This window comes from Corvus kubaryi, unplaced genomic scaffold (assembly GCF_017639235.1).
Source record: "Corvus kubaryi isolate FWS band 111438036 unplaced genomic scaffold, C.kubaryi_AGA036_p1.0 37396, whole genome shotgun sequence".
NCBI classification, from domain to species: domain Eukaryota; kingdom Metazoa; phylum Chordata; class Aves; order Passeriformes; family Corvidae; genus Corvus; species Corvus kubaryi.
Genome location: NW_024581135.1, coordinates 19,565,610 through 19,578,985, shown reverse-complemented (window position 1 = coordinate 19,578,985; position 13,376 = coordinate 19,565,610). Strand labels below are relative to the sequence as shown.

At 37.0% G+C, this 13,376-nt stretch overlaps 2 protein-coding genes across 3 annotated transcripts in view; both read right to left on the bottom strand.

Moving 5' to 3' along the window:
- Nucleotides 1–3: 3 nt before the first annotated feature.
- On the bottom strand, nucleotides 4–10,687 carry BBS5 (Bardet-Biedl syndrome 5). Of its 2 annotated transcripts, XM_042040647.1 has the most exons (12): nucleotides 10,561–10,687; nucleotides 9,348–9,430; nucleotides 8,455–8,520; nucleotides 7,604–7,653; nucleotides 6,948–7,075; nucleotides 5,938–6,073; nucleotides 4,841–4,936; nucleotides 4,276–4,338; nucleotides 3,424–3,558; nucleotides 3,231–3,314; nucleotides 1,519–1,542; nucleotides 4–1,409 (listed from the first exon to the last, which is right to left on the bottom strand). In XM_042040647.1, the coding sequence occupies exons 1-12, from the start codon at nucleotides 10,620–10,622 to the stop codon at nucleotides 1,308–1,310; spliced, it is 1,029 nt and encodes a 342-aa protein (XP_041896581.1). In that variant the 5' UTR covers nucleotides 10,623–10,687; the 3' UTR covers nucleotides 4–1,307. The 2 variants fall into 2 exon arrangements, with proteins under 2 accessions (XP_041896581.1, XP_041896582.1); XM_042040648.1 differs by lacking the exon at nucleotides 3,424–3,558.
- Nucleotides 10,688–11,590: 903 nt separating this feature from the next.
- The window catches only part of LOC121670750 (collagen alpha-1(XXVIII) chain-like), a 32,660-nt gene continuing 30,874 nt past the window's right edge, over nucleotides 11,591–13,376 (bottom strand). The window contains exon 35 of the mRNA XM_042041381.1: nucleotides 11,591–12,705. Coding sequence (XP_041897315.1) covers nucleotides 12,506–12,705 — 200 coding nt within the window. The 3' untranslated portion in view covers nucleotides 11,591–12,505. The remainder of the gene's footprint in view (nucleotides 12,706–13,376) is intronic.

Genomic DNA, 13,376 nt, shown 5'->3' with positions numbered 1-13,376 from the left:
ATATATAGTATTATCAAAGTTTATTGAAATAACGACTGCTTATCAATATAGGTAGTATTTCATTAAAACATATACCTTGAAAGGTTTTCTACAAACACCAGTATTACATTCACACCACAGTTACTTTAACAGTCAGCTGCTGAAATAACAGCTGAGAGGAGAGCTCATTTGACTTTTTCCATTTATAGAAAACAGCACAGAGGTTTTATCTCACTAGAAAACGTAACAGCTGTGTCTTCCTTTAAACAATAAATGACTCATTCCTCTATAACACATAACATCATAAAAGGTCTAATGACTCACACACAGAAGCTATTTGCATGTGCATTTTTTTCTAGATCATTGCTTAAAAAAGTGCTCTAGCAAAAACAAACGAACAAACAACAACTGTATGAGCATATCTGGATTATAATTAAATACTTGGAATGATAAGTGCTGAATATTTAGCAAAATTATGAGACATGAAAGCTATTATTTGGAACAGAACTGCTTTTTCTTAAAGCTATCAATAACACAGCCAATATGCCTACGTACAAAATGTTTCTGTGTTGCAAATCATTAAACAAGTTATGGAAATTTAATTCAAACATAATCATTATGGGAAAGTACATCACTCTGTATAAATACATGAATACTTGAAATTGAGCGTCAAACTGCATACCTCACACTGCCCTGTCTCAAACAGTGGTCTCCATGTGCAGAAAAAGAGGAGGCTTCCTTTTCTGACATAGTGCTATGTAAAATGGCAATCAGTGCCTGGTCCTGGCAGCCAAAGCGCAATACAAAAACACAGGAGCCATGAAGTTGTATAAAATGGGGTCTGAAACACCACGGCCAACTCTCGTGTTGTCAGGGGAGGGAGAAAAAGGACAATCTTGAAAACAGCGGAGGTTACAAGTGTGTCAAATGGCACTGCCATGCCGTTGTGCAGAGGGACTCCAAGGTGCTCCCAGTCTGACAGGCAGAGGGAATTCACAGGTCCTTACAGCCGTGACCGAGGGGGGCCTGCAGGGGGCAGCGCTTCCCCCAGCAGCTGCACCCCGCCCTGCCTGCCTTACAGAGTGGCTGTCCTCCCACTGCTTAGAGGCAGCAGAAGAAATGCAAAGCCTTTAAGCATACAAGGTTTTTGAATAATCTTTCTTTTATGACATAGCCTGGGGCTTATTATATAATATTTGCCTGCTCTTTAGCTTTGGCATGTTCTTTCTCTGCTATTCCGATATTTCTAAATTATCTTCTACAGATCTAAATCCAGCAAGAACCAAGAGTTTCTCCTTGCTTAGGAAACAAACATGTGCCAATCTAAATCAGGTCATTACTTCCCAGAGTCCCTGGAGTGTGAATCCGTCCTTTAGCTTCTCTATTGCAAGTCCCAGTTCTTCTGAAAAAACAGGCTCCCGATCGTGTTGCTTTTTTGAATGCATGACATACGAGAGAAAATAAAGCAGAAAGCACTTTTTAATTTCATTATCCCATTTTAACAACCTGAATGTGATAGTATGAAAAAAATCTCCTTACCTTGTTTTCATCAGCAAAGTAAGCCTGCAAAGGAAAACAAAAAAGAACCTTGAAAAAAGAAGTCTAAAATTCACATCTGCTCATAATTCCTTGGGGTCAAAACTGTATTGGGTAGGTCTTCCACAACAATCCAGTCTATAAGGGTTTTACTTCTATGTTAAAATAATTTACAAAAGAGTTCTAACAGGAGTTTCTGCTTTGGATTACAGATTACATACCACTGGATTATGGTATTTTTCATTAAATACCAATCTTAGAATTTTCCATCATAATAAAGATTTTTTAAATGGTAACATTTTCATATTACATTTGTTACACCGACAAACACTTTACAGGGAATGTTAGTATGAAGACAAACCGACAGCATCCTGATATTTTTTTGCCTCATGTGCAGCAGCATTTACTATTCAACATCAAAAACTTGCTTAAAATGTATAATATAAAAATTCAGTTAACATCATATTCAGTCTAAGAAATGAACATGGAGTAATAGAACACCTCAACAAGTAAGAGACGTGGGAAGAGATACCATCTTTCCCATTCTGTGTGTGCGGTAATGAAGGCTCAAACTCATTAGATATCAGAAAATATTCACAGCTCTGGAAATCTCTGGACCAGCAGATTCTAGATCTTATTTACCAAAAAGAGCCCAATCTTGCTTCAGCTGCCAGTGTGGACTGGTGAGAGGCAGCAAAGAAAGCGCTTTCCTGCAGTGTCAAGTGTTGTGGAATACTGGTGTGTAGCCACTCCTTCCTGGGCAACCTCTGTCTCTTACAGCAACCTTTTAACCATATTCAGCTTCCAGTTTTAGTTTGAGAATATAAAAAGCTCAGTTATTTAATTCAGGTGAAAAAGGCACCAACAGAGCAAACAGATCTCCATTTAAGGAAAAGGTATGTCTTCAAATATGCCGCAGATTGAATAAAAATGTGCAAAAATGAAAAGAAAAAAGGCAAAATGCTAGGAAAGAGGGAAAGGAGAAAACAAGAGTTTATCTGTGTTAGTAAAAGACTGCAAAATTAAAAGGAGTGGAAATAACACTGGTGTTAGCCCTGCTAATTTACCAAATTTCAGAGACTGGTAAGAAAATATGTCAATTGTCAATGCACCATGGCTAACATTTGAAAACATGTGCCATCTACCCTTGCAGTGAATAATGGAGCCAGGTGTTACTGAGCTGCACGCTAAGTTTGGAAATTCGTGGAAAGAGGGTCATCAAGCAACCTAAGGCATTTTAAAGTAAGCTTTCCTGAAATACTGGGAGACATAGTAATACAAAATTATTGCTGCCTTTCTAAAAAAACTTTCAAGTTTGAATCTTAGATAAACGTTGAGCATATAGATCTCACCATCTGTTTGTCTGTTCCAAGAGAAGGAAGACTTGCTTTAATATATTATATCTGATTATATTATACTGCTGATTTTCAAGCTATTCCTAATTTTAATGTATTGAGAAATTACATGCCACTATTATTCTAAATATCTACTACTATTCATTTTGAATAATAGTTTGCTCTTAAATTAAAAATTCATACACAGAATAAATTCCTGTAATAATCAGGATGTTTAATAAAAGGCATGTAGATGTGTTTTAAATATAGAAAGTACAGTTGCAGCTTATCTTTAATAGAGGATTACAGCTGTATGTTGCTTAAATCTGAATAATCAAACAAGAATGATTCTATTTTTCTGGTTTTTGTGGAGCCACTTACCACAAAAGCATCTGTATGTTCATCAGATTCTATTTCCACATCATCTGGAACCTGCTCCACTGTTAGGTCTTCAAGGGGTTGAGGCTGTAAATTAAAACACTCTAGTAAGTAAATTCACATATCTAATATGTTTAATATATTTTTATTACTGCTAACAGTATTGTATCTAATTTAAAATAAATAAATGGAGTACCTTTTCTTCCATTTCATAATCCACTCCAAATATAGGATTAGCTGAATAAACTTTGTGAAGTGAATTAATCTCTTTCACTGCCTCCTGTAGTTTCTCTACAGGGTCTATTTTAAAACCAAGTACATATCCTCCACTCTATATAACAGAAAAAAAACAATATCTGTTTATTAGTCTTATTTTCAAACAGTTTTTTTCTCCTTGATAGTGATTTCCAGTTTAATGATAGCAATTTTCAGCTTGCTGAGAAAACATTATCTTTGATATTATCTTTTTTCATTCTGCCACTTGAATCATGGGTGAAATAAAAACAATGACAATGCTTCTCTATGAGGTAGATAAGCTTTTAACTGTTAGCCCATTATATACACGGGGAACAAACTCCTTTTACAAAAAACCACAAGCAAACAAGAGCAGGATAAATTCAGAAGTGATATTAACAATTGATTCCCAGCAAATGTTTCGTCTGTTAGGTCTTGATGTTGTTACTAAAGCAGCTTTCAGATACACAGAAATAATGAAGATTTAAAAGAGTGGTCTTAATTAAGTACAGATCCCAAAGATAATTAGTTAGATCCCAAAAATAATCTGTCAGAAGACAGTGTATTTGACAGTTATAAGCTAGTCATGCTGGCCTATTGTTGCTTTGCTTAGAGAAACTGTAACTCCCAATAGCCATATTGACCCTAATATACACTTGAAGAAGTGCAAAGAGAATTTTTTTAAAGTTTTCAAAAGGCCACACAGGAGGAATACTCTTATGTACCTTAAAAGTATACCCATAACATTTCAAAATTAGAGAAATATTGTATATAAAAATGTAATCAATATAAAAAGGCTACTAAAGCTTCTTACCTGCTGAGAACTCTCTATCACAAGTGCCAAACCAAACTTGGAGTCTCTCATTTTTATTGAACGCTAATGATGAAGAGGTATAACACTGTTAAAAATTTTGTAAGTACTGGATGAAAATCTCTTTGTTGCAGTTTGGTTTTTTACACTGTAATAATTACAGTTACTGGCTCTGGAAGCTTGGCTACCAGCATTCCCTCCCATTTACCATTACAAATCGGAACCCCTGAAAACTCAAGAAAAAGTGTTTTATTAGGAGTGGTAACAGTAAATTTCTGAACATCAGGTTCACAGATCATTATTCCCAGTGTATGTAGGTGGCATGAAGCATCAGAATAAATACTTAAAAAATTTGAAATACAAGCCATTTTCAACACCTGTACCTGTCCATGAAATTCCCCAACTAATCTGGACAGAAAAGAAAATGAACCCTGCAGTTGATGCTGGTAAGGCTAAATTCCTCCCTGAATGTGGGATACGAAATAAAATTTTGGTGAGCTGGGAGTTTTAACTAAAGACCTGAGCATATGCTGTTTAATTTTGAAAATGGTGGTTGTAAGATACTTACAATTTGTAGATATGGTATGCTGACATTAAAGCTGTCGTTCATATTTGCATGCCAAACTATTCTCACATTAGTAATAAAAAATGTTCCCAAATTTCCCTATTAAAGAAAAGGCATGTTAGCATTGCTTTTAAGTACAGAGTTTTTTTTCCCAAATGTGATGATTACTGCTATCCATTTACACATAAGCAAGGTACAGCTTCATATTTAATTCACTAAAAGCCTGATTCTTCCCTACCAAACCCAGTCGAAATGTTTCTATTGATTGCAAGGAAGCAGGATCCAATCTTTAAAGGCTACAGAACCTGAGTAATGAAAATAGCTGGGAGTTCCTACTACTGCAGCAAGGCTGGATCAAGTCACAGCCCAGCCAACCTCATGGGAATACATGAAGCCATCTGAGAGCGTTATTAACTGTACAGATCTGGAATTGGCATAAAGTGTAAGTATAATGGCATGTGGGTTAAACTTAGGTAATTGAGGAGATGTGTGCCAAGGGATGTAGAGGAAAGAACTTTTTAGCTTGTGAGGGTGGATCATATTTCTATTCTGGACTAAAATTGCACAGACAGAAATATCAGCTCCTGTTTTGTTTCACTGCTCCGGGATATGCTTGCAACTAATGCCCTGTAAAATAATAAATGTTTTCTATTTTTATCTTAAAGTCTTTTATCTTTTCTTGTTTTAAGACACAGATTCCTTTCCAATATTTTCGATTTCCACTAAACAAAAGACAATATAATCTTAATACTGTTTAGTCAAAGCTGTATGTAAACATACAAACATTCAGCAGAGCACTTCAGAAAGGTGATTTTCCTTCAGAATCATACAAAGCTTTAGACTCATAAATATATCTTTTTAACAGAAACTGTATATTTAGTTCCTTGCATGTTAGCCAGGTCATGTAGACTTCAGGTTGCAAAAGGAGATTTTGTTGTAGTGAGTAGCAAATGGCATCAGTTTCTCTGCATGCATCAGCTGATGAACAGCACTAAGGGTAACCCCTTGGAGGTTACAAAACTACGTTAGTACAATTGCTACATGGAAGCTGAAACATTTTAACTTTTCTGTAGTCAATGCACTCTGATTCTTCACTATACCTGGTCACTTGATAAATTCCAAACTCCATTGACTTTATCATATATTTGTTCCTGTGGTAACAATCTCAGTTGCTTGTTTTGAATCAATGCACTTCTCAGCTTCAGATCACGATACATTTTGGAAGTTTCATAAGCTCTGCAAAAAATAAAAGATACACACTAGTTCATACATAGTTCAGTTTTTCTATTATCTTTACTTTTTGTTTTAATGCAGATACAAAATGTATATTTTCAGCTTTTCTTATCACCACATTGCCCAAAAGTGAGAGTACTACCAAAACTTTTTCAACATACTAAATTATATTCTAGTTTTCCTTAATGAAATTATCTTTAAACTTAAAAGGGGTTTTTAACAACTTTTTGATCTCTTGTATTGTTAAGGTCTATACTATTTCTTCCTTTTCCTTAAGACAGCCATCACCCAGCCTCTGTTGCAAAGCCTAAGTTTCCTGGGTCCCATGCTATACATAGCATGGACATTAACAATCCTTTATTTCTCAGTGCCAGTTAAGTCACAAACATCCAGTATATATGTCAGTATTCCATAGCTCTTAGACACCTATGGTAATGTATTATGCACACATTCATTCAGATGACTTGTCCTTAGGTGGGAAGCATACACTGTTTTATAGTTGACTAAGAGTTCTGACCAGGATTTAACTCTTCATTTCCTTTACATGGTCTGAAATTACAGGGAATTATTACTGACAGAAATCGTATCTTGAAAATGCACACTGAAATTAGCTCCTCTGTGCTTTTATTTGTTCAGATAGTTTATACACACAAGGTGTATGAATTGTGTTCAATAACTAGTGTAAATACAGATTAGTTGTCATTATGTGCAGTTGTCTACTAAAATTTGTGATCATTCTCCCCTCTCCTTCCAGACATTGTTCTCTTTTGGGAAAGTTTTCTGAATGTTGAATATGGACAGTCATATACTGTGTCTATCAGCAGTTGTAATCCCCCATATTTGAGTCATTGATCAAACACTGTTTTAAGTACACTACCTGTGCACAGCAATAACTGAAGTGAAGAGTCTGGGACTTCCAGGAACAACATTGGTAAATATGAACTCAAACCGAGTATTGTTACATTTAGTCAATATATACAGAGCTTCTGTCTGCCCTCGTAATTTCTGTAAGGGAAAAATGAAATTTTACATTTTGTCAGTATAGTAGCTTGATTGCACAAATAATAAATATTCTTCAGATATTGTCTAAGTTATTGTTTTAAATAGAGTATATGGAGGTGTAATCCTGATTCTACCACTGATCTACTGCTGTCTTCAACTGAACTTATTTTTCTTTTTGATAAACTAGCAGTTCCACCAACAGTAAAACTAATGAAGCCTGCCTGCTATACATTTGCAATATCATGACTGAACCAGTATTTTTGGTTTTGTTATCATGTGGTTGCCCAGGAAATCTACAGCATCTTCCTGCTAGTTCTTTGCAGCAAGTCAAACAAATAGCTTCACAGTTGCATGTAATTCCATTCAAGCTATGTATTTGAGAGCTCTACACTTTTAAGATTAAACTTTTGTTACTATTCTATTACTGATCTTGCAAGTAAACTTTCAGATTATTGTTGATATAGTGCAGTAAGTATAAACAACTAATTACAACTTATTTTATTATTTTTAAAAGTATTTTTTGGAACTTACTGAGTTGGCAGTTCTTGTAGTTATATTTATAACACAGTTGTAACCGACAGCTTAAAAGTCAGGGGAGAAAAAAAACATTGTTTTGAAAACAAGAAAAATAAGAGTCAAAATTACAAAGGACATTACTGAATTTTATAGCACAGCTTTGGATGCTATTTGTGAGAATTACACCTTGTGGTTAATCCTCTGGGTTCTTATCACAACACTGAAGACTAATTTAAGCTGGAAAGGATCTTGGGAGGTGGTTTGGTCAAGTGCTGTTCTCAAACCTGGACCAACCCTGTCTGTCTGCTCAGTGTACAGTCCAATCCAATAAATATTTCCACAGAAGGGGATTCCCCACTGAGTACTGGAAATAACTGGGGTACAAAGTAACTGCATCCTGCCCCTGTTTCAGCACATTAAATTAAATACGAGCAGACCGCTAGCTACTCATACAGTTAAAGTGAGACACTTATTCAGAGTTTACAACACTAAAATTGGAAAGGCAGGTACTTGTGGAGAGTAAATAGAAAAACGCAGAAGGCGAATAAACAGGTCGCAACAAGAGGTACAATTAAAGCAATATATGATGAAGCTGAAACTTCTGTTTCTTTCTAAAAAATCAAATGAATCCCACATCAGCCAAATGAAAAATACGTCTGAAGAACTCTTCAGCTTATTTTCCAAGACATTAACATCGAATATTGAATATTACTATTTTTCTATGAATTATCACCTCAGTTCCTATATTATAAATAGATTCATTAGTAACAGAGCAACACAATTATACTTCAGTATTCTGTACTGAAATCAATACTTTGTGAAGGAATAGCATGCCACCACAAAAGAAAACAAAAGGTAATACTTACAGAGATTGACTCTGGGCAACGACAGTGAGCGCCAAATGATCCGCAAATTTGTCACAAGCAGTCGGCCTGGAGATAAAGAGTATAGGTATTTTAAATCTAAATAAATTCCATTAATTGGAATGTTCTGTTCTGTTACATATATTTACCTTTAGTTTTGAAACAACAGAATATTCCTTCCCCTTGACAGGAAAAAGACAAAAAGCACAGGACACCCCACCAGAAAAATCACTAAACCACTAAACACATTTTTTTCTTAAATGCTGGGAGAGAAAATCCAACAAGGAACAAATGAAACAACCTCTAATATATACCAGCATTCCTCAAAATCAAACCAAGAACAGTTATTGATTTCAATCCAGATGCTTATAGTAAAAATGTAGACACAATCAGTGCAGAACTGCTCTGGGGAGAAGGGGAAGGCAGTGAGTTAACTATCACAGCTGTCTTCATGAATAACCTCACCCCTTTGTCATATGCAAATTTATTCCATTCTGTACCCTGTAGAGCAGCACATCCAAGCCCCAGAAGGGTCATCTCAGCATGCTGGCAGCTTTAGCCCCTGCCACTACATATTCCTTACTAATTCAGTTAAAAACAGCCTGGGAAAAATTGAGCATTAAAGAGGATTATGGCAGAACAGCATCACACTGTTTATAAATGGATTATTCTTGCAAGGCTTTCAATTCTAAACAAATTCTGAGACAAGAATCACTTTCCTACAACTTTAGGAGATCCTGTCTGAAAACACTCTGAGGCAGATCTATGAAACAAGCAGGATCTCTTCTGTGCAACAGAGCACTGATACTGAGTTCAATGGAAACCTGACCAGGCTTTCATGAACCTACACAGGTTAAATAGTAGAAAATTTACAATTTCCCTGAGTATGCAGTTACCTCTGTCTCCATTGTTTCCTTTGGTATCTTCAACAGACTCTAAGCAGTCTATAAGGACCTCTCCAGGTCTCATTTTCATTTGTCTAAAAAAAAAAAAGGAAAAATAATCTGATTTATCTTGCAAAAATAAGGCCATTTCTATTTCCCTACTTCACTTTCCTCTGTTTTCTGCTCAGTACGTCATGCAGTGAAAAATCCACATATGCATACATACATACAAATCAACTTTACATACCTGAAATTAGCACTACATCTCAGAGATTAAAAATATTAATATCATTATCATTAAATCATAACAATAAATAAATATGTAGCAATTGTGGCCAAGAAAACTATACTCCAAAATAAGGAGAAAGTGTGTGGAAATTGGAGGGAAAAGAAAAAAACCACTTGCATTCACATAATTTTTAGAGGATAGAATTTATTGCCTCTTGTACTTTCAGGTCACAAGGAGTGGAAGTAGGCTCAGGAAAGAAGAAATGCCAGCAAAAGAAATATCTTATGTATAAGGACATATGAAACGCTCAGCTAAATTTTCCACAAAGGGTGTGGTTTGCTCTTTGGTTTGGTTTTTTTGTGAGGTCTTCTATTTATTTGTTTATATTATTATTTTGCTTCATTTAACTGTTCTAACCGCTTAATTACATAACAACAAATGTAGTAGGAATTTTTGCTGTATTTTAATCGTATTGTCAAAAGCAGCCAAAGCTCTTCATGCATGGCATGACAGAAACAAAATGTATTATAAAGACAGAGTTTCGTGAAATACTGCACAGCCACCGCCCTGTTCCCTGAGGAGGATGCTAACTCCACGGCAGGGACGCCAAGTCCTGGTAACCATGAGTGCCACCGTCCCCGCAGACACACGCCTTCAGTTTGGCTATACTTCTCAGGGCAAGAAAAGCTGAGCTGGAAAAAATATATACCCTTCCCTCACTCTTCCAGTGTCCAACCTTTTATTTTGTTTTCTTTTTATAGATTGGAAACGGTGAGTGGGCCCCACCCATCAAGCCGTGCCCGCCCTCTCGCGCCCCGCTCCGCCAGGTGAACTCGCTCTTCCCCCGCCGCCACAGCGGGGCGCTCCCGGCATGCACCGCGCCGATAATGGCGGTCGGCCTCCACCTGCAGAGGGAGTGTTCAGCCCGCAGCCTGTCGGCGCCGGGCGGGCCCGAGAGCGCCGCTGTGAGGGCAGGGCCGGGACACGGACACTCACTGCGGGGAGATGTCGAAGCGGACATCCCGGTCCTCCCACAGCACGTCCAGTACCCCGCTCATAGCCGCCACCCGCCCCGACGAGTCCGCGCGCCGCCCTGGCAACGGGCTATGGGAGGGGGGGCGGTCTCGCGCTCCCGCGGCGGCCGGGATTGGCTGCGGTGCTGCACGTGGGGAGCGCGCGCGCACTCCCGCCCGCCCTGGCTCCTCCCCCGGCTCATCTGAGGCGCTGAAACCCAAAACCTGCGAGAGGCTCGCGTTCTCGCTAATGCAGCCTTCAGCCCTGGCGATTTCCGGGGTGGGTGTTTGTTTGGTGGTTTTGGGTTTATTTTAAAATAGGTGGGATGTGTCATTTTTAATTTGAAATTACTTGAAAACTGTATCCAAATTTTAATTGCAGTGCCGTACCACTTTCAAATTTAAAAAATAATACTCCGAAAAAGAATCCTAAGAAGAAACTTGTCCTTTGATAGTTCTTTCCCTAAAGCTTGTCCCTGGGTTGGAGAGGACCCCGTTGCACCCATCTGGAAACTAACACAAACTGTACGAAATCAGAAAGCAGCAGGTGGGAAGTGCCTCGTCCTCTCTGGACGTGTCAGGAGAGGGGCTGAGGGTTCTGCAAGCAGAAAGGGTGGAGGGTGTTTTGGTTGAGGCTAAACTCTGTTTTTTGTTGATGTGCTTGATGTTACCATTTGCTCAGGAAAAAAACCCAAACCGCCCAAATCCAACCAAAAATGAGCATCGAGTTTCATGTACAGGAGTGGGTAATCTGAGATGTTTGGCCTTGTTAAGGGCTGTGGCAGAAATCCAGTTACATTATCTGAAACATATGACGCAGTAAGTGTGATTTAGCTGTGAGGTAAGTTTTTAGTCCAGTAAAGGTACCATTATCCATTTTCTGTCCTGGCAGTAAAACCAGAAATGTTTTATTATAAACAAGCTTTAAGGTATATTATAGAAAATGCAACATATACAGGCAGACATAAACGTAAAAAGCAGTATCACAGTGGCAGACAGTGTTTAATGTTTTGAACGTAAGTTTAAATAGTTAACTAAGGAAGATGAAAATATTAAAATACATTTAAAAATTAGGCTTGGCTTTCAGAAGAGGAACACATAACAAGGACTACTTTAGACATGAACTAACCCAATGCAGTGGTGCCAGTTATTGGTATATTCATTCACAGAAATCTGTGGATGTGTTTTAACTGTAATTGTCATGGATCTTGGCTAGTTAATAAAAACTGAGGCGAGTTTACAGGAAAAAAAAGGACTAAATGTATCTGTGATGTGTTTAGGAAAGGTGGGGAAGGAACTGAACCACCTTCCTGTCCTGTGACCCAGTGAGCACATAGGCCAAAAGTTGATGCATTTGTTGTATTTATCTGTACTCAGTAGTACTCTGCATGTAATTTGGAAATGGATATCTTATGCTTTAAATAGTGAAATACTATTTGTGAGAACAGTTTCACTTATAAGATGTGAAGTTTTCATTGCAGAATCCATGCCAAATATCAGATTTCTGTAACAAAGGGAGAAGAAATTGCCTAATGACTAAGGATTGGTTTCCAAAGCCATATAAGTAGTTTAAAATAAGGTCTAGTTAGTGACTGTACAATGGTAGTATTTTAAGATTTAGGTGAAGGAAGGGCAACTGCTATGGCAAATGCTACACTGGTCTTACTATAACTGAGTAAAAAAGGAAATGTTGTACTCTTGATACTGCTGAAAATTTGCTATTTTGTTATAATCACAATGTCATATAATAAGTGCTAAAAGTATTAAAGTATGCTTGCATAGGTAGACTTGTTTTAGTTAGTGGGCATATGCCTTCATAAAGTTAGCATTCCATAAATTAATTGGTTTGATTTTAGATATCGTGCTAGATACTTGATAAAAAAGCCAAATAATCAATAGCTTCAACCTGCTCATTTTTAATGTAGAGACTAATTCCTACCTCCAGAAAAAAATACACAAGCCTGTCTACATTCCTCTTCAGTCTCAAAACGGTTTGCATTTCCACCGCAGCCACCATACCAAAACTGAGCGCAGGCATTGGCTTTTTTATCATAATACCATCTTATTGTATAAACGCGGCATGGCCCTTGATCTAACCTTAGCTTGCACTGGAGGTCCACAACACTTTCTAAAATAAAAAGAAAAAAGAGGAATAGAAACAATTCAGTTTGTAAAAGTCAATTGTATTCCATAGACTTTACCTTTAAAACTCTGATTTTGTTTTATTTTTTTCTGCTAATCTTATACGATAGTTTAAGATTCTCTTTTAGTTCTAAAGATGTTAGTATTGAAGGCAAGTTATAAGTGCATCTTAGTAGTCAATAAACTGTTCCTCTTTACTGGCATGATTCTAGTAATTCCAGAAATAATAGTATTATAGCTCCACATACAAAAAGAGCAAACAATGTGAATATGATAATTTTGAAATATATTTTTTTGAAATCTGATTAAGTGCAGCCAGTCTTGTGAGCAACCTGAAATTGTAAGCCAAAGACCTGTAAGCTAGGTGCATCTGCTGTTTTTGCATCTGCTGTATCCTTCTGCTGTATATCAGTTCTTGTGGTATGGAAGAAGAGAGGTTAAAATACTGAGAAGAATATAAAACTTTTGCCTTGCTTTTGTGAGATATTTGTGCTACTAATCTAATAAAATGATAGTAATTATGTATGTAAGTTTGAATGTAAAGCTTGTTGGTCTGGTGACTGCTACAGATATGGATTAGAGGACTGTGAGATACTAATCTAGTCTCACTTTAATAATACCATGAGATAGAAAACAGTTTTTTGTGAAGTTTAATGT